Source organism: Triturus cristatus, chromosome 12 (assembly GCF_964204655.1).
Source record: "Triturus cristatus chromosome 12, aTriCri1.1, whole genome shotgun sequence".
Lineage (NCBI taxonomy): Eukaryota > Metazoa > Chordata > Amphibia > Caudata > Salamandridae > Triturus > Triturus cristatus.
In genome coordinates this window covers 44,902,707-44,928,026 of record NC_140595.1, presented here as the reverse complement: position 1 = coordinate 44,928,026, position 25,320 = coordinate 44,902,707, and the positions used below count along the sequence as shown (strand labels likewise).

Below are 25,320 nucleotides of genomic sequence, written 5' to 3'. Positions count from 1 at the left end.
AACGCGTTCGAAAACAATACCGTTGATGGTTGAGTGGATTTGCACACCGAGGGGAACCCGAGGAACAATGCCGAAGCGGAGCGCAGCAATACACGTCCGAACATGATAGCGGAAAAAAAACAATATCACAATGGAGTTGATGCCCATGCGCACTATCACCAGAAGGAGAAGTCACCTTACCTCGTGACTTCAAAGACTCCATAGAAGAAAAATAGCTTGCAAACATCCGGACCAAACACTAGATGGCAGGAGTATGCAAAGCATGTGATCTACAGCTCACATGCCTTGAACTCTTGGTATCTATCTAGATTCTGTTCTTATTTTCGAATATTAAGATACTCAAGTAGCTAGACACCTTGAAAAAATGAATTTCTTTTCTAGACTCCCACCATGGTGGTCCTGATGCCAATGCTATAGTACAGTCTAGACTGGACTACAGCAATGTGATCTATCTGGCAGTACCAGTTACGGGTCTTCAACAGCATTAGGTTGCTGCACAATGCTGCTGTCCATCTGATTGATGTTTGTTCAAGGCACCCAGCACATCACCCTATTTTAAGAGACTTGTATTTGCTGCCTGATTGTAAAACAGTTCTTTTCAGTTCAGTTCAATGACAGTGGTTCATAGATCTGTTGATCTAAATTCTATGCTAAGACAACTTACCTCTGGGACAAGGTTTCACTGTTAATTCCTAAATCTAGGCTCTCTACCATTGGTGACGGAGTGTTCTCTATTGCAGAATCAGAAATCTGGAACTCTTTGCCACTGACTATTCCCTACCCTTTGTATTTTGCCTTAGAGAAATGCTGAAAACCTGTCGGTTTAACTAACAAATTACTGTAACCTACGTTGATTTTATCTGTCACTTCACTTAGCTGACCTTTAGACCTTTTAGCTAGAGTTGTGATAGTCGGTTCCTTAAGTGCCAGGAGGTTTTGTGTATGTTGCTAAATAAATACACGAAACATCACACCACACCATCCTGTTAAGATCCATATAGAGTGTCCTCTATGCCCAAACCATCCACCCTGTACATGGTCCCTTTGTTTCATACGCCAAACACACGTGTCACTCAGAAGACACCAATCCAGTAATGGAGAATGTGCATATTTTACATGAAGAAAGCTGAAGGCAACTGATCCCCTTTTCTACTAAACAGCTGCCACTGCAACAGTCAACACACAGCTTGGTATGAGGAACAATAGTGACAGCTGACTATGGACAAGGATACTCTTCAGGTGGGTCCCTTAACTGGTCGAGCCACCAGTTGAGCCGTCACCCTAGACTACTGGTGTGGGTACCCTCTGGGTGCACCCTTTAACCATGTGAACCTCTAGTATGCTCTCAGATTGCGAAGTCCAGTTGAATAAAAGCATGGGGCAGATCCGACAAAAAAAAAAACCAGCAGCATGGCACAGCTTTTACAAGCCTTGCTGGTATGTCTGTCCTTATATCATCTTGTAAGTCTGTACAGCATTATTATCTGTGGCTCTGGCTCGCATTATTTCCTAACAGGACCAAGCTTCATTCCAGTCTGGTAAATTTAGCGTCAGTGATACCAAAGATGGCGCAAGTGAAAGTCCAACATGGAACACGTTATTTAGGTCTTGCTACCATGGGTACCCACAGCCCTCGTGTCTCCAGATTTATGGTGATCTGGATGTAAGTGTAAACAACTATACACCTTAGTTCTGCCAATCCATGTGAATTGTCTGAGGGAGTTCCCCAGGGACCTACCCTAAGCCCTACCCTTTTCAACTTTTACCTTACCCCTCTGGCCCAAATAGCAGAAGATCTAGGAGCCAAAGTGATCTCCTATGCAGACGATACGCAACTGCTATTTTCATGGGGCAAGGGAGAGGAGTACACACACAGATTAAAACCTGTTTAACAGTAGTTATTTTTACTGGTTAGCAATCTATCAACTCAAATGTAATGAAGAAAAACTGTGTTCTCACTAGCACATTTAATGGAAGGCAGGCAGCTGCATTTTGGAGCCCATCCAGCAGATGTTCCAGCAGTCCAAAGTATTAGGCAATGCCATAATCTATTCTGGAGTTATCAGAGCCCAAATTACAAATTATTTCGCTGGAAAGTACAAAAAAGGAAGAACTTTTTTTATGGCCCGCATGATGCAGAAACAGGTGCCTGTCAAAGCTTTAACTTGAGGCTTTACCAAATTGTTTCCCCAGATTTCTTACCATGCCACTCTGGGGTCCTGAGGGGAGGCATAGTCAGGCCAGAAATTCAGCCAGAGGTCTGTTGTAAAGTTACCAAAGAAGAGAATATCTGTATCTCGCCCTATTTGCAGACCTTATGCTGGCTGCCCATCAGGAATATAGTTAGATTTAAGGCGCTTGTTCTAGTGCATGGTGCCCTACATCAAACTACGGCTTCTTATCTCAGAGCCAGATTTGGATTTTATAATCCTCCCGGAAAGTTGAGATACCCAGAATTCAGCGAGCAAAAGCAGGTGGAAGGTCTTTCACTTATCTGGGCTCAGATGCATGGAATCAGCTACCTCTTGAGTTACGCGCAGTGAGTGATGTTGCAGTATTTAAGAAACAGCTTGAAACTTGGCTTTTTGTGCAGGACTAACTTTTGTTGTTCACCTTCTGACCTATGCTTTTCACGCCGGGCTCTCCATGCAGACGGTGTGCGCACTATGAATTGCCTTCATCATTATCTTAGTCGGTGCATTTTTAAAAATAAGGCTGATTGTCTGTATGTGTCAAAAGGAGGCCATCCCTCTACACCAGCTCTCTTACATCACCAATGTGGCCACTGTTCTTAATCCTTCTCACACAATGAGCACTGTTCGAGCCACTCACACAACCAGAGCTCTTACTCTGCCACACAGTTAGAGATCTTACACTATCCCACAGACCGAAAGGGTTACTTTACCAGTAGGAGTAGTTTTGCAGCGTGAAGCTTCTCTGGATTCACATGCTATGCATCATTTCACCAGATAGTGATTGGGTCTGTAATTGGTATTATTTTGCTCATAATGTCCGAGTGCCTCGCCGCTACCTTCAGACTCCTTTTCCCCACAATTGGATTCTGAATCAAGACCGAACCAGCATTTTATACCCTTCCTACGAGCCACTAGAACCCACTGTAAAGGGTATTTCATGTATATCCATTATAGTCAGGCTTTTAACGTAAGTGTGTTCTTTAGATGTCTCTCCTTTCCCCAGCAGCATGGTTACACCACCCTACCAAGCTAGTGCGCATATACCATAATACAGAATGAGAGCTCTTTGAATATTGCCACTCCAACCCCTACTCACGTTTGTGAATTCAACCTTTGGCACCCGTGCCAGGAATGTTTATGTACCCATGTGTCTGCAAATGTCTGTTGCCATTGCTACTTTCCAGATCCGAGCAATCTTGCTTGTTCCCAAATTACAGTTTACCAAGATATTAAAACAGACTTACGAGAAACCCTTCAGCACCACTCTGTTTTCTGGCATTCCCTTCCCCAGAATGCCGCTTAAAAGACAGCCCCTTCCCACTCGGGTACCTCATTTCTCTATTTGGAATCTTAAGAGGCCCTCAGATCGAACCACAAGCCACTGAAGGCAGAGCCAATAAAAAAACTCTTGGCTAACAAAACAGGTGACGAGATGCCCTATGACCAGCTGAACACATTGCTGCGTGAAAAAGGAGGTATTCTTGAGGCACTAAATACACCACATTTTTAAGGACTGGAGATGGGTTTGACATTGTAAGAATGGGGCTTTTTAACAAGGGTAGCATAATACGTTACTGTATGTTACCAGAAGAAACATGACAAACAGAATACAAAATTGCATTTCTGAGGCATGCATGTTATGTAGAATGAAATGAACCCCTATGCCCTTACTTTTTGTATTGTATTGCAAAATTAGTCTCTCCCATGGCTACACCAGCAGCCTGCTAGTCAGAAGGCACTGGTCTTGCAAATCTTTATTCTCGCTTTTGTCCCAAAAATCCTGAAGAGAAACGGGGTTTCTGTGCCCTTCACTCGAACTGAATATCAGCTTTTAGCTTAAATCAGGCTGTATCATAGGAGCTAACTAAGTATCCTAAAAAGGTCATAGGAGCAAATCCTAAAGAGGCCTTGCAAGCTAAGATCTCATATGAGGCCACACTAGGCTAGGTGAGTGCTAGGGTCAATGCTTCAATACCCCGGCGGACAGCTCGTCCTCAAATCAATTAAACTCTAGTCCTGCTTTTTTTTAACCAGGGGCCCACAACTAAATGTATGGATTCAGGAGATACTACACTACACATTTAGCAACTCTAGAGTGGAAGGAGGGTCTGACGTCTTCCTCCCAGGAGTCTTTGCCCTACTCTGCATCTCTGGAACAATAAACCATGATTCAGTCTTCGACCTTCACTCAGATTTCAACCTTGTGCCGTCTTCTGTTCGCTTTTGACCTTTCTTGCTCACTCCTGTAACTTGCCTTGTTCCCTCCCTACCTACTAGTCAGATTCCCAAGGTCAGCAACCCAAAGTGTACTATTGCTCCTTCAACTGAATTAAGTGTTTTGTGGAAGTCTACTCTATTGACAAGGCTCCTTCCTCCTCTTGCCCCCCAATTTCCAATTCTCCAGGGCCTTCTTTTCAAACTAGTCTACACACCCACCCACCCACTCAAACTTTAGAGCAAATGTTAGGGTCTTATATTGTGCAATACCAGAAAACCACACATTTGCATGCAATGGGCCTTCAGTTCTTGGACACAAGAGGCAAAGAATGCTACATCACATTTGTCCACCCCTAGACCCAAACAATACAACTCATCTTTGATACGAATCAAAAGAGACATTTCTAGCTCGTCCTTTCAGACAATCTTTCTTTAATACAAAGTTGATATATCTACATACACAGTGGCTCAGAGCCACTTCCTGTTTCCATGTGAAGTAACAGTTTCAAAGCAACGGCACTTTCCTCTTTGTACAAACTGGCGGTTTAGTTAAGGGCTTTCTTCCGGTTTACCTTTAGCTTCTTGCTTGATTGGGGGACTGTTTTCCCTCTCTCTCCCTGAAAGGAGTGATGTCCCACCTGGGGCTGCTGTACTTGGGCTGGTGACAATTGCTGAAAAGTCCAACCTTTGGGATGTGGTAGTTATGAGCGGGTCCGTCACCTATGGGTGGTCCCTGCGAAGGAGGAGGGAACAGAAGCTTTGCAGACTCCTGCTCTTGCTTACCTTTGCTAGTCATGGCTCATTTAGTTTCTTCTATATTGCATCTCTGGGAGCATTAGATTCCATCTTTAAGTTTTGGACAACAAAGGTCACAGATATGTTTTTTGAAGCCGGTTATCTTTGCATTAGAGCTCAGTTTGCTTTGGCTTTTGGCAGGTGAGATGCCCACTTCAAGTCCCTCTGCCCTTCCTTGTATTACAAAGGGAGCCACCCAAGCCCCCACGAGTCGAAGATTTTTGTTTTGAACTCCATGCTAAATGTATCAATTTCCTGAATGGCCCCATCCAGTTTAGGTCTGGACCAGCTTCTGCCCCACTAATTCAGGGTTCATTGTCATATGACTGACTTTTGCAGGGCTGTTTGCGTTTCGCCATGCCAAAGTGTTTTGTGTTGCATTTCCTGTAACCAGCAGCATAAAAGATAACATTTATATACGTGGTAGGGGCTCCTGGCCCTTTTCTTTCAGTCCCAGATTGGCCCACTTACTCGCTGCGACTGCCCATCCCTGGTCCTGCAAGCACTAGACAGAGCCTGAGCCCTGCAAGAGGAACACACCCCTGTACATGGAAAAGGCCACTTCTTTTTCACCTAGTTATTCTTTTTTTCGAAAAAAACAACCTTTTTTTTCTTTGTTCTTAAACGAGCAAACCCAGCCCTCTCTATGATAGAAAAAGCAAGATGTGGACGTAGCGATCAGCACTGCGTTCGTATATATACACATATAACAGCCATACACAACATCTCTACAGTGAAAAAATAGACTGTCTTTTAACAGAATATGAACAAGTAAGCACGTTCTCTCTCTTCAATTCATCGACTGATATTCTTTTGTTTAAAAAAAGGAAAAATACACTATTTAAAAAAGAAAAGGAAGGTTAATGTCACTTGTTATGTTACAGGTACATGTATACTTCAAATAAAGCCGCTCGCGGGGACGCCTCTTCTTCCAGAGCACCATGCCGCTCCTAGCCATCCGACTTGGCAGTGAGTCCCTCTGGCTAACTAAGGCCACCGTGCACAGGGGATTAGTGGGGTTTCGGAACAGCAAGCCCACAACTTCTTGTTCTGCACCAGATTTGGCTATGGCATGTGAAAGGCTGAGGGAGACAAGCTATATTGGAGGGTGGGTAAACAACAGGGCTCACAGGGTAGTCGAGGGCGGAAAACAGCCCAGCCGTGTCCGTGCCCCTTCCATGATGCCAGCAGTGCCACATTTCACAATCCGAAATGGTAAGGAATGTTGCAAAGTAATCCAAGTGGATCTAGGAGGGAAAGGGAGCTGTGAAACCCGCACAGCGGCAGTTCTAGCAATGATTGCGCTAGATATCTGCTAGATCACACTTCCATGATGTATCAGTTCAGCGTTGGTGGGTGTCGGGCAGGACTGCATGGTTAGGGGTGGAGCGCTTAAGTGTTTTTTGGAATATGTTTAGGCGCTTTGGAGAGAGAATCGTCGGTGGCGCAGGCGGCTTCTTTCAAAGACTGGCCAACTACATGAGTAAATAATCTTAACTCGCATGATGCAATCCAAGGCAATTTTTGTTCTTCTCCCCCCCACACGTCTTCTGGGGTCCCCTTCATTGGTAAAATTACAAGAGGTCTTTGCCACATTTGGGTCAGTCTTGCGATGTGCACAAAGGCTTTCTGAAGAGAACACAACTTGAGGTAACAGAAGTGTCAGACCACTTAAAAATAGTCCTTCCATTTTGCCACAAAAACACTGCATCATTTTAGAGTTTTACAACACAGGGTTCCTGCGGGAGCAGGCCTCGCACACCCTCAGCTTACCCCGCTCCCATCGTGTTGCCCAAATGAAAAGCTACATCCTCTCGTATAGTTTTCATAGTTAAAGGTCTCTTTGAGGGTTAGAAGAGGCCTTCCAGGACTTAAGTGGCTGATAGAGTCTGCGGACCCATGGCTTGTTTTAGGTTGCATAGTGATCAAAGCTGCCCAAATATTCTAGGGCCGCCTGGTAGCAAAACTGATATTCGTCCTGAAATCAGAAAAAACGGGAAATGTTTAGTTCACAAACAGGCTCCAGAAATTCATTCCTGGCTCTTTGCTATCACAATATTCTTCATTTCACTCTGAGAAGCCTCAGTCCCTCATCGTGAGCACTAATGATAGTAGCCAACAGCACCATCAGAAGCTCTGAAAACCATTGATAACGTACACTGAGCACCCAAAGAAATTTGCCTGTTGCACCATCAATAACTCACCGCATCCCCCATCGATCACACACAGGATGAGTATTATTAATAACTTATGATGAGTACGAACACAGTTTGTCTGTTGCACCAACAAGAACTAATACAGCGCACCATCAATAACTCACTTTAGGCACTTTCAATATCTTACCATGAGCACCAGAAATAATTCTCAAAGTGCAGCATTGGTAACTTACACATTGCTTGATCAATAACTCAATCTCTGCACTATCAGTCATTCAGCCTATATCCCATCAATAACTTACCCTGAGCACCAAACACAACTAGTCATGTATATCATCAGTCATTAACAATCTGCATCAACAGAAATTTACCCTGAAGATCAAAAATTCACCTATAACGCCATTGGTAACTCACTGTAGGGCCCAACACCAGTCATTCCAAAGACTATCAGCCACCTCTGTGTCCTAGCTACACACTAGCACATTTTGACTTGTTTCAACTTCTCACCAGTAATCTTTTGTAGTATCCACAGAACACAAAACCTGTGGTCATTCCATGCCACATCACCCAAACAGCCCTGTCTTTTCATGTAAAGTTACAAACGATTTGGCAGTAACCATACACCGTGTAGTCAGCATGCTGTATAGGACCAGATAGAACCCAGCATAGTAAAAAAGACACATGGACTGCATGCCACTGGAAATCCATACCTCTGTCTGCACCATGGCTGGTCGTTGTGTTCGTAGCATCTTTACAGTCTGAAAAATATCTACCACGCCCTCGTACCGCATTCGTTCCAGGACAATACTTAGCGTGATGAAGACACCGGTTCTTCCGACCCCAGCACTGCAGAAGGTAGATAAAACTTGGATTACACTCTTCACGGTGTATTGCAATGCAAAGCCTAGTTATGCATATTTCCTTTAGCACATTCAGTTCAATCACCAATGGAGCTTTCCTTTTGGTAAGTTTCCTCAAAGTCCTTTTATTGCGCTTTACATGTCGTTTCTCCACAAATCTTTGCTTCTGCTTTGCTTACACATGTAGTAAGAGATTTTCAGTTGTGACAATACGAAAGCTAAAAAGTGCTATCTTATGAATGTGCAGCATTGGACCTGCTGTGATCTCATACTTGGCTTGCTAGATTTATCCCAGACCTAGCAGAGGTGGGGCTGGGGGATCTCAGAACACTGTGTAAAACGTGCGTTGTCTCTTCATGTCATTAGGGGGAACCCGTTAGATTTCCTCACACAACACATTCCAGCTCCATTAAGTACATCAATTTCCCATTTCCCTTTTTGGCAAGTTGATTTTATTCTGTGGTTACTAAAGGTTCTTGTGTGTGGTGTATGTCTGAAGTGTCCATTCTGATTTAAGTATATGGATGCTTAGATGAAAACAAGGCCAAATCGTGACATGGGGCTGGAAGGAAATACCTGTAAAGTCTCTCTGATGGGCTCAGAAACCATGTGCTTTCAGCACTCAGAAGGCTGGAGGTCTCAAAAGTAATAACCCTTGTGCCCACAAATATCCCCTATGTCCAGAATGTACCAGTAAATACTGTAGCAGAACCCACTAAAGATAACGTGTCTTAAACAAATGATTAAGTTCATAAGCACATACAAATCTCAGGTAGGATGCAGTTTCTCCCAGCACTCATACCAGGAAATCCGGTCAGGTACCGCCCCTCAGCGTGTGCCTTTGATTCCTCTCAGTATTCTAGAATATCAATTACTTTAAATGCCTCCACCGGGCACACTAACAGCTGTTTCTTTCAGCATTGTAGACCGAAGACCAGGCGCCTGAGGATCCTTCATCAAGCTGATGTCTTATCCCTAAACTAAGCTCCATTTTCTTCCTTTTTTAGACCTATGTTCCTATTGTTACAAGAGCTGAGGGATTGCCATCTTTGATTGAGAGTGCAGTTACTTTGCAAACTACCAATTGCAGTCTGTCGAATCTTCCTTAGAAACAAATCTTACATAGCCGCCTACAAACTTTCACCTCTAACCAGGTGCGCATTGTTAGATCAGAGGTCTTGATTGCTGCTGTGTTCTCTCTGTCCCTCCAGCTTACCTGCAGTGCACAGAGATTGGCCCATCTTGACCAAACTGCTCCTTGGTTTTATGAACCTGTCCAATGAAATCAATGAAGCCTTCGCCGGATTTTGGCACACCTTGTTCTGGCCAGTCGGTGAACTGAAATTGTCGCACTGTCCGGGATTGACCGTCCTGCAGGGCAAAGAGAGGAGAGTGTAAGGATTTAGGAAGTCAGAAATAAAATGAGCTGAAATACTTAAACAATGCAGTCTGGCTTTCCCCGTAGTGTTTAGAGAGTATGCGCAACTGCAGCACAAAGATGTCTGCATCAATTTGCATGTCATTTCATGAGAAACAAGTCTAGACATGGTACAATAATGTTTTGAATGATCTAAAGTTGGGCAGCCATTTTGGGAGAGTATAACTCTAGAGCAGGGTATTTCTGTGTTTGCAGTTATTTCTTAAATGTCACTATGTTTCCAAAATGCATCTTCCGTCCTCTTCAAATCAATGATTATTTGATATATCATTAAATCTGTATATTCAAGATTCAAAATGGAATCTGTAAAAAGCATTCATTGGGAACACACAGGAACGAAGTAGTCTATTCAAGCATTACAGAATTCACTCTTAGCTAAGCAGGCACATAATTTTAAAATGTGGCAAATTCACTGCTAACAAAAAAAACATATTTTAGCTTCCGATTTCTCCCAAGTTGGCAACACAGACTAAAGGCATTAAAATGTAAATAAGTTTGCATTTATTTGCAAATGTTTTCTCTAACCTTGGGGAATCTTATCAGCAGGTAATATAGTTTTACAATTTCTCAATGAAAAAGAGCTGCACTGTGGCTGCAGTCTATCATTTCTGCACACTGTGAAATAAAAAGTACTGGGTACTTATTTGCTCTTCTCTACAAAGAATTAAACTACTTTCTCAAATTCTGACGGATTGTGCGACACTGCTGCATAATTAAATTAATTTTTGGATAAACAAATTACAGCAGATTAGGGGAAAAGCACTAAATAATTTCTGGAACAGTTGTCTTATTAGGAAATGATTTGAGACATGATACCGACTCGAACAATATACCAGGTTAAAAAGTGGCTATCCAGTGGGGATCCGAGTTCACACTTTAGATGTATGCTTTCTTTTGTTTGGGAGTTATGTTCTTTTGCTCTGAAAAATGTCCTTTGCGATGTGTTACTGTGTATTTCTATGCGGCAGTAGTCTCTGGGTTACAGAGCCCTGCTTCCAATGTGCAAATGACAAATAAAATCTGTTGTTAAAAAAAAAAAGTGGCTATCCAGTAACTAAGAGGTAGGTTTAGATACCAGTAATACCTCATGCAGTACATTGTTTATAAATTAAACATTACTGCATAATACATTTGGCATTCCAGAGTAAAGTCCCATTGGAGAAGATAAATAGCCACCGCTCGGATCTCTGCCAAAGAATGTACACTCAGACGCGGAAGGTCCTCTAATATCCCTAAACACAACGAGTGGACGAGAGAACTCTTTTCCACAGCCACGCGCGAGTGTGGCTATCCAAACTTTTTCGAAGATCTGCATAAGAGAGTTATACTTAAACTGCAGGTTAGGATGGAATTTTACAGGCTTACTTGTTCCTCATTCTTTAATTGTTTTTGAGTAGGTCCCCAGGGGTTTTGTTAAACTACACACCACTTCAGCTTTAAAAAGGTCTTCTTTGTGATAATAAATAATATGCAATGACTTCCTTTTCTGCTATTCTGGTATCTTACATATGATGAAAAGGAAAGGCTTTGGCGGTTGGTACATATGCGTTGGAAATAGACTGCTGGCATGACGACATATTCAGACTTCATTTGTTACTTTCTCGCTTAGTTGGCCTAGTTCTTCATTCCTTCTCTTCAAAACTTATGAGCCCTGGTTACTGAGGTAGCTGTGGGCATCTCCTATTTCTCGTATCTTATTTGTTTCTTTTTATATTCCCGCCTGTTCAGGTAAATACAGAAAATTTAACTTATCAGTAGCAAACTGTATGTTGCTTGTAGTGTTACAGAATCACATACTACGTACTTTCCACATCCAGTGGCTAGGGTCTAAATTATTTGTTGTTTTTGTTAAAGTTGAAAATGTTTGGGACTGGGCATAGGAGTGTCCGAGTGTAGACCCCCACATGATGTGTTCTCTGTGTTGTATACTTGCAATATTTTTGCCAGAAGTTGTAGTTTTGCTATTGTAGATAGTTAAATTTGTGTGTATATTCAAGTATTTATCTTGATAATGAATGCGGAATGTGAGATGGACTGCGCAGCAACCTCCCTGGGAAGCAGGAGGGACGCATGAGACAAACAGTTTAGTGTAGGTCAGTAGCATTATCTGTTTGCAGCATGTGTTGTTGTAGGTTGCATGCTGTGCACAGACTGCAAAGCAGTGTGGAGAGTTGACTATTGCTGCAATGGCAGGAAACGCCAGCATCTTATTCACTCCTTTTACCACTAATCAGTGACTGAACGTCTGCGACTGTAGCAGATGGATTTCTGTTGGCCATATATCCGAGCACCAGCACAGGATGCCACTGATCATGGCCACGGTGTGCCTGGACTGAACAGCAGTTGGACTTGTAACATGTAAACCTTTTATGAAAGAAATTTCTATGCACAAATGTATATTTATTAATGCTTACTTTCATGGCACAGAATCCAGTTGCATAAAAGTCCATAGTTGACGGCGAACCATGAAAAATGTGAAATAGGTTGAGGTGCCCTGTGATATAATGATTTAGTCATTGAGCCTTCAAACCACACTTGAGTGTTAACATTGTTGGGCCATTAGGACTATGCACAAAGGAGTACCAAATTAGGTGAAATTATGCAGCAGAAAATGCAAATCATGCGGCACATTATCTGGCAGCATTATTTGCATCCATTTTAACTGGCAATATTTTTGGTGATATCTCCAAATTATGCAAATAATGTGACAAAATTTGGCATGCCAATTTTCCTGCAGTTCTATGCAACGGAAATAAAATAAAGGGGGTTGTTTTAATAAGATGTGTTTTCCCACTCAGTCTCCCTTAGGGACTCTTGTGATAATCTAATTCAGCTATAGCGTTTACATATCCTACTGGCAATTGTACACGTATCTTTGCACGGCTATTACGTACTTCCACTCACTTTTTGATGTAACTCTCACAATTGCTCCTATATCACTCACATATCCTACTGTCTATAGTACACTTCCTTTTATACTATTACTATGTACTGTTACTTACCTTTTATGCAATTTGGGTAAGTGCCGCTATATCGTTTACATATCCTGCTATCATATACCTCTTCATACACTTTTACTATGCATTGTTGTTAGCTTTTTATGTCACTCGCGTAATTGCTGCTGTGCGAACCCTGTAAACTGCTTTAATGCCTTTAGGTCAAGTCTGCGCTATACAAAACTCAATAAATAAATAAAAGCACAATGTACTTAAATAACAATACATACAGGAGTAAAGTGGGATGTAATTCTTCTGTAAGGCTATTTACATTTTTAATACTTTGTTACATTAAGGACGAGGTCGTGAGCGTGGTACTCCAAAGTGAGTAGAGTATCCTCGTATATCGGAAGATTTATATTTGGCTCCGTATTACTGGCTCATAGTAGTGTTTTGTATCGTTAGCCAGTCTGTATGTGACCTTGGCTTATATGGCTGTTATTATAGGGCTAGGCACTAGGTGAGAATTCGAACCTTCGTATGAAACAGGAACTCGGTATAGTAGGTTCCATTTTTTTTTAAGCCAATCAGAGTCGAGCTTTGATGTATATGTGAGGTTTGTTAATCAACGGCGAGAGGTGTTGGTCTAACGGCTAGAGTGGTAGACCTCAAATCTGGGGAACTGGGTTCGAGTCTCGGCAAGGACGCTGAACATCCTGTGATTCTGGGCAAATTACTTGATCTCCCTGTGCCTAACAAAAATTAAATGTGTCCTCATTTAACGCAATTGGTGCTGGTGTAAAGTCTCTGATACCCGATACCTTCAGGTCAAATTCACGCTATATATAACGCCGTAAAAAAAAAAAATGGCAGTCTGTCCCTTTACACTGAAGGCAACTGGCATCAAACATTGACTTATATGGATTATATTGTGGGTTATGATAGGAGTTGGAGTCCTTCCGCTTACATTGAAGCCCATGAGCGTTGAATTCCAAAATACATATTCGCTTTTATGGGGCATGTTGAGAGCCAGTTCCTTCTTATCAGAGGCACTTGGCATCGGCCCACTGCTATTGTGGAAATTGGTGCTACATTATATTCTGTCCCCATGCATCAATGCCAATCTATGCCGGAAATCCTCTTACATGGTTGCCAATGTGGGATTTGATCCCCGGTTAGGGTCCGTACGCATGCATCAAATCCAAACGACATTGCACCTTTATTTACCTGATAATTTTGGTTGTTGCTAGGACTGTTGTGGAGGAAACGGAGCTTGGGATAGTATCCGTATAAAAATTGTGCTCTTCATACCATGCTTTGACATTATATAATATTTTTTTAAAAAATAAAACTCAGCATTTTTAGAAAAGTCTCCAAGAAATCTACAAAGCTGAGTAATTAGGGAGGAAAGCTTTGTCCAGTTGTTATTCTCTGTGTACAACCTGAGACCACATCATAAATAACAAATAAAACGTACTGGTGAAGTAGCTTCTTTACAAGCCGGGCATGTGGGCTTCACGTTTTATGTTTTTAATCAAAACGTTAGGATTTTAATGCTGTAACCTAGAAAATGCAATGTTTTATGTACATGTATTTCTTCTGATAATTGTTTTTGTACAGGAGTGCTCTATGGAGCAGTATGTCCCTTCCCGCTTCTACTTATCTCTAACTATATGTGACCTTTTGAAAACTTGGAAAGTAATTGATGACATTTTAGAAAAATTTCGATTACAGTTAGAAATCAGTAACATAAATGTTGTACGTCTCAGTTGTTCAGGCTAACTCAAGCTCAAAACTCTGTTCTAGTGATCACCTCACACAATTGAGTGTAATGTCCTGTGCAGTTTCTCATTGTCATGCTCCGGACAGGCTGACAGCACAGTGCATGAATGCATTCAAAAACAGTGTGCAAATGTGTGAAGAGTCTTCTAAAAGCTTGTGTATCTGTGTAAATCTATGCACTTTACTTTGGGCCACAGACATTCATTTTTAACCTCTAATCTTATTATTCAGACTGGAGCTGTCCACAGGGAGAGGATGCCAAGCCCAATACTACTCATCGTATCCCTGTTCGATGGGTTCTTGTGACTGAGTGTCTAATGGGCTGAAAATGTCATTGGTTTCTACAGCTCGTGTTAGGTATGGGATGAAATACTCCTAGGTTCAACTCGTTCAGGTATTTGGTTACCACGTAAAAAAGAAGTTACTCACCTGTAATAATAGTTTTGTGCCTGACACTCCTACATTCTCCCTGCGGGACCAACGCCAAGGTTCAAGTAGTTTTAAAGCTGAATTGCCCAAATGCACACTGTGCTCACCTAAGCCTTAGGAACAAAAGCTTTGTGAATCAGACCCAAGGTGCCTACCCATGACATCACGCGTCTCACCAAAACCCACTGAACCAGAAACTTTCCACCTGCATCCTGTACATATTGTTTTTTACAGCCTACCAAAAACACAAGTCCCCAATGCTGTTCAACACTACTGAATGCTGTCACGATTACATGACAGGAGTTAGTATAAACCCAAGCTTTACCTGCTAGATGGACCCTCACCTTATTGGTCACTGTACTTACCATATTAGCTCACACAAGAGCCAGCCATGGAGGGACTCACAACCCAACTCCTCAAGTCTAGCAACAGAACACTTCTCCAACCAAAGAATTACTTGACAGTGTCTAACTGAGCACTCAAAGGGCTCTTTCTCATTTTGATAGAGACTGCAGTGGCATAAGCTTTGGTTCAGTCAGGTCCTAAGAACTCTAGGCACATTTTGCACCAGCAAGAAACACCCCAGCCCTGTCTTAATACATGTTAAAGTGTTTTTAAGGGTCTATTCTTATGGCCACAACAAAATATTGAAAATAATCTGCTAACCTTTCCACTTCCAGGCCGATGGAGCCACTACAAAGTCCTGAAACAATGCTTGTTCCACCTCGTCCAAAAAATACCACCCTACTCCGTGGACATTCCTCCCCTCCACAAAGCAGCGGCACCACTCACCCTGGCATCGGTGACTTTGAACTCTCGCAGAATGTACTGTGGCATGTTGTACTCTGCCATTGGATCCACCACAAAGTACTGGTACCTCGCTGACCGCTCCGCAGGCCAGTACTGATGACACTTTTCCTGCCAAAGATGAAAGGATTTGAATTTAGATATTAATGGTAAAAGAAATACTTGGGAGTCACATGAACAATAGGAAAAATGCTTGATTTATGTAAAGTATGGACAGCACATCTGCCCCTGGCCAAACCATTTAAGACCCCAGTAAGGGTTTTTTACCTCCCCTTTCATCATTTCAAACTTCCCGCCACTGATTACGTTTATGCTGCCCCTGGTGAAAATTAAACCCACGACTCATTCATATGGTCATCAAGGCTCCACCCTCTACGCTTTCTGCACTTTTTTCCTGCTATACTAATAGGAAATAGTAAAGTATTCTTCACTATTAGTACAGTAGAAAAACCAGAGACCCTCGCTCGCAGTGGTGGCTGCTGCATGCACATAAAGGTCCCTGCATCATCCATCAGACAGATTATTCTGGGCTGGGAAGGTCACAGCCCTGACCTCTGGGCCTGGCATGCCTCAGGGCCTCCTCTCTGAGGGTGCTCAGCAGAGTCACTGGTAGTGACAACTTAGGAAATGAGGAGGTGAAAAAGCATGTGTCTGCTCTGCAACCAGATGATATCTGGGGCCTATGCAATCCATCGGCATGGACCCAACGCCACATGCTGCATGCTCTTCACAGCCATCTGAGATGTATGAGAGTGGGTGAGCATGCGAGGCAGTAAGTGAGACTGAGTAAGATAGTGTGTGAGCATGAGTGGATAGGTAAGCATGTGAGCGACACTGCGTACCACAGCAAGAATGTGTAAGCATGTGTGTGAGACTAGGAGAGAATGCGAATGCACATGAGTGAGGGAGTGAAGCATGTGAGTGATGGAGACTCTGACACTGTATCCGCACCCGAGAGTGAATGAGTATGTAAGAGTATGTGTAATAAATCCAACCTGACAGAACATGCCGGCGTTTTGCAAATTGCAAGGATTTCCTGGCATGAGGGAGGGTGCCTGTTGCAAAATGACAGAGCCAGGCATAGTGGAGGTATTCTTGGTATGTGGGGCTTCCATAGCATAGCCCCCCCCCCCCCCCCCGAACCTCCCCCCCAGCAAAAAAAGACTATCCTAGAAGAGGTTGGGCTCGCTTCCTGAAATTAGTGAAAATTATTATGCTTCACCACTTTCATAGATCACCTGTCGCCACTGAAACCCGCCCCGTTACCTGGAAGGAGGCAGACACTTACCCTTCCCATCTCTCGGAGCTTCGTCAACATAACAACAATGGTGGAGTTATTCTCCCACAACATCCGCCAAAAATCTTCAGTGGTCTCCGCCAGGGGACCCTGGGTGGCAATGTAGGCTTTCTGTTGCCTGCAAGAATGTAGAACGCATGGTTAGGAGGGGAAGCTTCAATAGGAACACTTGTGTACGGGTAACGCCACAGATTCAGAGAGTCGGGCGGAAAACTAAGGGGGCTTTCAGGAGTAAAAGAACAGTGTTGGGGCCTTGAATGTGGGTGGAATAGAGCTGTGCATTCTGCTCAGTGGTGACATCCTGCCTGGGGAAGGGTACAAGGTGTGTTGGGCCTGCAGCTCCTCCCTTTCATTCACTCTTTGTCATTACCTGCTGAATTCAAAATGTAGTATGCCTCGGTCAGAATACTCTTACACCATCAGTTAGACTTTGGCCTTGTTCCCCATTGCGCTGGCACTAAGAATGATGAAGAGTTTCCTGAATGATGATAGGGGCCGTGTGCTCAGCTTGGAAACTGTTTCTGCACCTTTCTATATCATAATAATTATGGATACCTTGTCGCTCCATGCCATAGGCTCACAATCATCCAGCCCTGGGCTGTCCTTTAATTAATAATCATTTTTACTTATGTTAGCGTCATGCGTTGAACTAGACTCAATCATAGCTATTGCTCCAAGAATGCCCTTTTGTGTTATATGGAAACGAGGTGTCCCAGAGATAAAGAGACCTCTGGCTACCGTAATGATGGTGACTTCCAGAAAAGGATGTCTGGCTTGCAGATTAGAGTAGAAAGGACTGAGGTGATTATTTAAAGTCCTGTGTTTTGATGGATCAGGTGACTTTATCTTAATACTTTTTACTTTTGCACATGTGCCTATATATTTTAGGTCTATTGTGAATATACTAAATCTTTCTATGCATAAAAGGAATATGCTACTTACCAGTATGCATCTGTTCTTGGCATGTAGAGCTGCAGAGTTGTACACTTAGCATAGGTCGCCATCTGGTGTTGGGCCCGGATGTTTGCAGTTTGTTTTTCTTCTTGGACCGTCTTTGGAAGTCACGAGTTTGGTGACTCCTCCTTCGGTCCGTACTGCGCATGGGCTTCGGCTCCATCCTCAGATTGTTTTTCGCCAACAGGGAAATGATGGAGCGTAGTAATAACAGTGAGAAACCCATGTGTGTTGTATCTAAATAAGATGGACTGGAACGGATACAGGTAGCCGGGGAGGCGGGTGGGCGTGTACAACTCTGCAGCTCTACATGCCAAGAACAGATGCATACTGGTAAGTAGCATATTCCGTTCGAGGCATATGAGCTGCAGATTGTACACTTAGCATAGATTATATAGCAGTACCCAACCTTAGCGGCGACCACCGGTATCCGTTGCAGCTGTTTGAAAGAGTGTTTTTAGTACAGCCTGGCCCACCCTAGCTTGCTGCTGGGAATGCACATCTACACAGTAGTGTTTTGTGAATGTGTGCGGTGTAGACCATGTGGCTGCCTTGCATATGTCATCTAAGGGTATATTCCCTAGAAAAGCCATAGAAGCCCCTAACTTTCTTGTAGAGTGGGCTTTAGGGGGAACAGATAATGTTCTCTTTGCCTTCTGATAGCAAATTTGTATGCATTTTACAATCCACCTAGCTATCCCTGATTTTGAGATGGGGTTGCCTTTATGTGGTGGAGAAAAGGAAACGAACAACTGTTTGGTCTTCCTGAAGGGTTGCGTTCTTTGTATGTAATATAGCAACGCTCTTTTCACATCTAGTGTGTGTAAGGCCCTTTCCGCAACAGATTGGGGTTGCGAAAAGAAGACAGGTAATTCCACTGATTGATTGAGGTGGAAGGGGGTAATGACTTTGGGCAGGAACTTCGGATTAGTTCGAAGTATGACCTTGCTGTGATGCATTTGTATGTAAGGTTCCTGTATGGTGAACGCTTGTATTTCACCAACCCTTCTAAGGGAAGTGATAGCTACAAGGAAAGCTGTTTTCCAGGTGAGAAATTGTAGCTCACATTTGTGCATTGGTTCGAAGGGCGGACCCATTAGTCGTGTAAGGACCAAATTTAGATTCCATACAGGGGAGGGTGGTGCCCTGGGAGGAATTACTCGTTTGAGGCCTTCCATGAAGGCTTTAATAGCGGGCACTCTGAAGAGTGACAAATGCTGTCTGTTTTGTAGATAGGCAGCGATCGCTGCTAGGTGTAGGCGTATGGATGAATACGCCAGGTTACACCTGTGAAGATGGAGCAGATAGCATATGATGTGTTGTATGGATGCATCTAGAGGGTTGATTGTATTGTTACGGCAGTACATTACAAATCTTTTCCACTTTGCGGCATAGCATGCTCTAGTGGTAGGACGTCTGGCTTCCATGATGATGTTCATGCAATCAGGGGGAAGGTTAAGGTACCCGAATTCTAAGATTTCAGGAGCCAGATCGCCAGGTTGAGCTGAGCTGGGTCCGGGTGCCTGATTTCTCCATGGTTCTGGGTTAGGAGGCATGGGGAAAGGTGCAGTTTTTGATGTGGTACCACTGATAGTTGTAGTAGCGTGGTGTACCACGGCTGTCTGGCCCACGTCGGAGCTACCAGAATGAGTGTGAGGGAGTGCTGTTGTAGTTTCCTGACCACTAATGGAATTAGTGGGAGAGGTGGAAAGGCGTATGCAAATCTGCCTGACCAGTTCATCCATATCGCATTGCCCTTGGACAATGGGTGTGGGTATCTGGCGGCGAAGCTTGGGCATTTTTTGTTTTCGTGGGTGGCGAAGAGGTCTATTTGAGGATGCCCCCACTGTCGGAAGAATGGGTGAAGAACTTGTGGATGCAGTTCCCATTCGTGTAGTTGTTGAGTCTGTCTGCTGAGCAGATCTGCTATGGTGTTTTGTACGCCTGGAACATGTTGTGCCAGGAGAAAAATGTTTTGGGGAATTGCCCATCTCCATATGCTCTGGGCTAAGCGGGAGAGCTGGGGAGAGTGTGTCCCCCCCTGTTTCTGTATATAATACATCGCAGTCATGTTGTCTGTGCGAATGAGGACTGCTTTGCCTGAAATCTGCTTTTGGAAAGATTTTAGGGCTAGAAAGATCGCCAAAAGCTCCAGATGGTTGATGTGGAGCGTTTTTTGCTGTGGCGTCCATAGACCTTGCATTGTGAGGTGTAAGAGGTGCGCTCCCCAGCCGGAGAGCGATGCGTCCGCTGTTAGAGTCACTTGGGGAACCGGGTCCAGGAACGGCCGTCCCTTGGAAAGGTTTGTGGTGTTCCACCACTGCAGAGAGTGATGTGTGCGGCCGTCCACCAACACCAGATCCGTCAGCTGACCCTGGGCCTGGTTCCACTGTTGTGCTAGGCACTCCTGAAGTGGACGCATGTGGAGTCTTGCATGGGGCACTATGAAGATGCAAGACGCCATCATCCCTATGAGCTTCATAAACACTCTTGCTGGTAGAGAGTGTTGAGGAAGGAATATTTTGCGTAAGGCTAGAATGCTTGTGATTCTGGCTGAGTTTGGATAGGCAATACCTTTTGAGGTGTCTATGGTGGCCCCGAGATATTGCTTTGTGTGAGATGGTATGAGGTGGGACTTTTGGTAGTTCACCGTGAAGCCTAGCTGATGAAGCAGTTGGATGGTGCTGTTTGTATGTTGCACGCATTGGTGGTAGGACGCGGCTTTTATGAGCCAGTCGTCTAAGTAAGGGAAGACGTGAACATGTTGACGTCTGAGGTGTGCTGCTACTACTGCTAGGCATTTGGTAAACACCCGTGGTGCAGTGGTGACCCCGAAGGGGAGAACCTTGAATTGGTAATGTTGCCCGTCCACCACGAACCTGAGGTATTTTCTGTGAGAGGGGTGTATTGGAATGTGAAAGTACGCGTCTTTCAGATCCAGTGTTGTGAGAAAGTCTCCCTGGCAGAGGAGTGGGAGGACTTGTTGTAAGGTGACCATGTGAAAGTGGTCTGAATGTATGTAGGCATTTAGAGGCCGGAGATCCAGAATGGGTCTGAGGGTCTCGTCTTTCTTTGGGATTAAGAAATATAGGGAGTAGACCCCTAGATTTCGTTGATTGTCGGGTACCTGCTCTATGGCGTGTTTCTGGAGGAGCGAGAGTACCTCTTGTTTGAGCAGTGTGGAATGCTCTTGGGACATTGGACGGTGCCTTGGTGGGATATTGGGTGGGGTAGATGTTAGCTCGAGGCAGTACCCTGACCGAATGATTTGGGTCACCCATTTGTCCGATGTTATGGACTCCCATACGTGGATAAAATCTTGTAGTCTGCCCCCGACCGGAGTGGAATGGTCTGGGGGGAGCGAAGGGGAGTCATTGTGCGGGTGGGGTGGCAGAACGGGTATTGTTGGTTTTGCCCCTGCCCTTATTGTTGTTGCCTCTGTAACCACCTCTTTGGTTGCCCTTTGAAAAGGTATTTTGAGGAGGGGATTTGTAGGAGGTAGAGGCATTATCGGTGGAGGAGCCTCTACCTGTGCCACGAAAGGACGAGCGTCGAAAGGAACGCTTAGAGGCTTGGGTCTGGAGCGCTCCCATAGACTTCGCTGTGTCTGTATCTTTCTTCATTTTTTCGAGCGCTTCGTCTACCTTTGGGCCAAAGAGTGTTTGCTGGTCAAAGGTGTGATTAAGTATTGATGTCTGGACCTCAGGCTTGAACCCTGATATCCTGAGCCAGGCATGGCGGCGAAGCAGGACACTGGTGTTTATGGCTCTAGAAGCAGTGTCTGCTGCATCGAGGGCACACTTAATGGAGGTGTTTGTGATTAGTTTGCCCTCCTGTATCAGGTCATGAGCTTGGCGTTTGTATTTCTCTGGAAGGTGCTGCATAAGAGCCTCTAATTCATCATAGTGTGCTCTATCATATCGCGCAAGCAGTGCTTGTGTATTTGCAATGCGCCACATGTTTGCAGCCTGGTAGGCGGTGCGTTTACCAGACGCGTCCAGAAGTTTAGATTCCTTGTCTGGTGGTGGGGCATCTCCTGAGGATTGGGAGTTAGCCCGCTTTCTAGCTGTGGAGACAACTAGGGAATCTAGAGGAGCAGGGCCCTTGATGTATGCAGGGTCTGTGGGTGCCGCCTTGTACTTCTTCTCTATTCTAGGGTTTAGTACTCTGGCTCTGACAGGGTCTTTGAATACCTCTGTAGCGTGCTTGGTGACACCCTTAAGCATGGGTAAAATAGCAGTGGAACGATCTTGTAAATCAAATGTATCCAGTAGGAAGTCTTCTTCCACTGGTTCCGTGTGCATGTCCACCCCATGGTAGTGTGCTGCTCTCTGCACTAAATGGTGAAACCCTAAAGAGTCCTCTGGAGGAGACGGCCTTGATGGGTATAGGTCGTCTTGAGGTACATTGGGTACATCAGGGTTATTATAATCCTCCCATGGATCTGGGGTCCCTGGTGGAGTGGGATCCATTGGGGCGTCCCCTGGGTCATTGTCCGGGTCCCCGTCATCCGGGTCTGGGGATGGGGCCGGATCGTAGTGAGGTAAAGGTGGAGGGGGTGGTGGTGGGAGGGGGGGTGGCAGTGGGGAGGGTACTCTAAGGGGAGAAGTAGCTGAGTCCCTCTTTTTGGGTGGAGGAGGAGGAGCCGGAGCCTCAAGGCGACGCTTCTTAGTAATCACAGTCAAAAGGCCAGTCTTTGGATCTCTGGACAAAGTCTTTTGTAAAGGGTCTGGTGTAAACAGAGCCAATGGCGCCGAGTCGTCTGTCGGCACCGGCGATTTCGGAACCGGAGGTTTCGATGTTCTGTGTACGCCCTGCTTTTTGGAGGTCTCCGTGTGTTTCGGCGTCGAATGCTGTTTCGGCGCCGGAGCGTCGGTGCCGACCGATTTCTGTTTGTGTTTGGTCGGCGCCGAGTGTCCAGGCTTCGGCACCGGTGGTTTCGGAGTCGAGCTGGATTTTGCAGGCTTCGGTGCCGAGTGGTGTTTATCGGCACCGGGCGTCGGCTGGCTCGATCCCGAGCTGCCGTGAGACTTTGAGTGCTTCGACACCGGGCCCGAAGGTGGGGTGATCGAGGCTTTGGTTTTGGTTTTGCCCAGGCCGGCAGGCGAGGGAGTAACCGGAGTCTCTTTGGTTTTCGGTGCGGGGCTGGGAGGGGGCATTGTACTCACGGCCCGCTGTCCTGGTGTTACGTCCTCCAGGTCGGAGTCGTCGGCCTCGGAAGCGCTGACGATGTCTTCTCCCAGTTCGGTGTGTGTCTGCCCCGAAGCTTCGGCGTCGTCTCCGAAGATGTCCGGTGGAGCTGTCGAGGATGAGTGCGCCATGGTGCGTCGAGCCCTTCGATCTCGGATCGTTTTCTTCGATCGAAAAGACTTGCAGGCGGGGCAGTCTCGAGCCTCGTGTTCCGGAGAGAGGCAAAGGTTACACACCTGATGGAGGTCGGTGTGGGGAAATTTAGACCCACATTTTGGGCACTTTTTAAACGGAGTCCTTTCCATCGGCCGGGACCGGAGTCGCGGAGGGCCCGAAGGCCGGTGTCGATGTACGGGATGGAAAAAGTGCCGCTTCGAGAGATGAAGATGATGAAGGAACTCGAAGAATCGAGGATTTTCCGTCGAGGCTGGAACCGTAGAAGTTCGAAGCCGGAGTACGAAGTATCACATCCGAGCCCGATGGCGGAAAAAAACAATCTGAGGATGGAGCCGAAGCCCATGCGCAGTACGGACCGAAGGAGGAGTCACCAAACTCGTGACTTCCAAAGACGGTCCAAGAAGAAAAACAAACTGCAAACATCCGGGCCCAACACCAGATGGCGACCTATGCTAAGTGTACAATCTGCAGCTCATATGCCTCGAACAGTAATTTCCCTAAAATGCATATGGGAGAATTATTGAAATTATTATTTTTTTTAAATTAAAAACTGATATTATATAAATCTCTACATTCTAAATATATCTTCCATTGAGCCTTTTCTTCTAAAGTTTGCACGGTGTGCAACTGGCTTCACACAAGGGCCTCTCTATTTTTAAATGCCTCAGTCTGTATGTTGCAGTGAAATCAGGCCCCGCCTTCCTCTGCATATCTGACCGAATAAAGTACCAACCATATTTGGTATTGGTTAGTTAAAATCACACAGCAATTGTGTTGCACTGTCAGTTTAAAAAGTTAAGTATAATTAATAAGGTTTCTTTTTTGGTCCTGTCTCCGTGTTTATGTTTTAATAATATATTTGTGAAACAGTAATTACCTCTTTTGAAAGCTGCCAAATATTTAAGTTCAGAGTATGCCTTCACCTACCTGTACCCATCGATAAAACTGGAGTTGATGTAGTCCGACCCCTCAACTCCTCTGATTGGCTGAAGGCAAACCCGTGTGGTTTCGTATGGCATGATATTGACAAGGCGATTCTTGAATTTGTTACATGGAAGGTTGGCACTGATGAAGCGGGAAGTGTGTGCCTTGGAGTTGGCAAGTCTCTGCAAGGGAGAGAACAACCAAAATAGAGGTTACGTGAGCAGCACGCAGTCTGAAGTTGAAGATCTTACATTACCCCAAACAGTACTATATTTGAAGACATCCTGTCCCCTTCAGTCAAACATGAATAAATATATTTACTTACACACTACATCAGAGTTGAGCATGTTTTCTCAATCAAACAACATTCATATTTTGAAAAATTGTGTTGGTAGACCTAATTTGGTTAACAAAATAATTTGCAAGCTGTTACTGACCCAAGAGTCAGGCGTCAGTAAAACTGACTGACGAAGGAACTTATCGGCCATAGTTGAACATAAATAAAAATTATTTTAGCATAAAAAGCATAGTTTACTCACAGGCTCACACATAATGTAGTTTGTTGTTAAAGCTAAAAATCACAATGCAGCGTTCTTATTAAAATTATTTCTGCTTTATTGCCAGGGCTTTGTTTGAAGGCCCTGTAGACTTTAAGTTCTAATAAAGCTAAACACCTTCAGTCGGAACACTTCCTCAGATCGCAGTGTGTCTGAAAAATTGGTTCCAGCTGAGTAACTAAAATTAATTCATAGCTTAACACCAGATGTTGCCGCAAGTGAAGCATGTTGTGTACAAGTGCCTTCCCTTGAAATGAAAATGGAAAGCAAAAACTACATTCACATCGGGACATCACAAAAGCATGGTAGCGTTTAGCCTTACCGCTACTTCTTCGCAAAATGCAATTCAAGCAGCTTCAGCAGTCATACTCAAGTACCACCTCTCTTCTCTGCACACAATCTCAAATTGCTTAAGCCATGTCCAAGGACGAAAGTTGGGAATGTTGCTGACCACTCAGCAGGGCAAGATGGTGTGGAGAGCAGGAGGAAGCTGGCATTGCCAACAAAGAAAGTTTGCATTGCTCATGCATGTGTGATTGGTGAGGCTTCGCGTGGAGTGTCGTGTTCGGTTTGGAAGGCCCCATGTTTGCATAACAGAGGCAATCC

The 25,320-nt window shown here is 44.6% G+C and overlaps 1 protein-coding gene across 7 annotated transcripts in view; it reads right to left on the bottom strand.

Annotated features, from left to right (window-relative positions):
* Positions 1 to 4,813: 4,813 nt before the first annotated feature.
* The window catches only part of PTPRS (protein tyrosine phosphatase receptor type S), a 455,981-nt gene continuing 435,474 nt past the window's right edge, over positions 4,814 to 25,320 (bottom strand). For all 7 annotated transcript variants that reach the window (XM_085637322.1, XM_085637321.1, XM_085637326.1 and 4 more), the window contains 6 exons: positions 24,161 to 24,339; positions 16,904 to 17,030; positions 15,601 to 15,726; positions 9,440 to 9,594; positions 8,074 to 8,209; positions 4,814 to 7,185 (listed from right to left, as the gene is read on the bottom strand). In XM_085637322.1, coding sequence (XP_085493448.1) covers positions 7,117 to 7,185; positions 8,074 to 8,209; positions 9,440 to 9,594; positions 15,601 to 15,726; positions 16,904 to 17,030; positions 24,161 to 24,339 — 792 coding nt within the window. In that variant the 3' untranslated portion in view covers positions 4,814 to 7,116. The remainder of the gene's footprint in view (positions 7,186 to 8,073; positions 8,210 to 9,439; positions 9,595 to 15,600; positions 15,727 to 16,903; positions 17,031 to 24,160; positions 24,340 to 25,320) is intronic.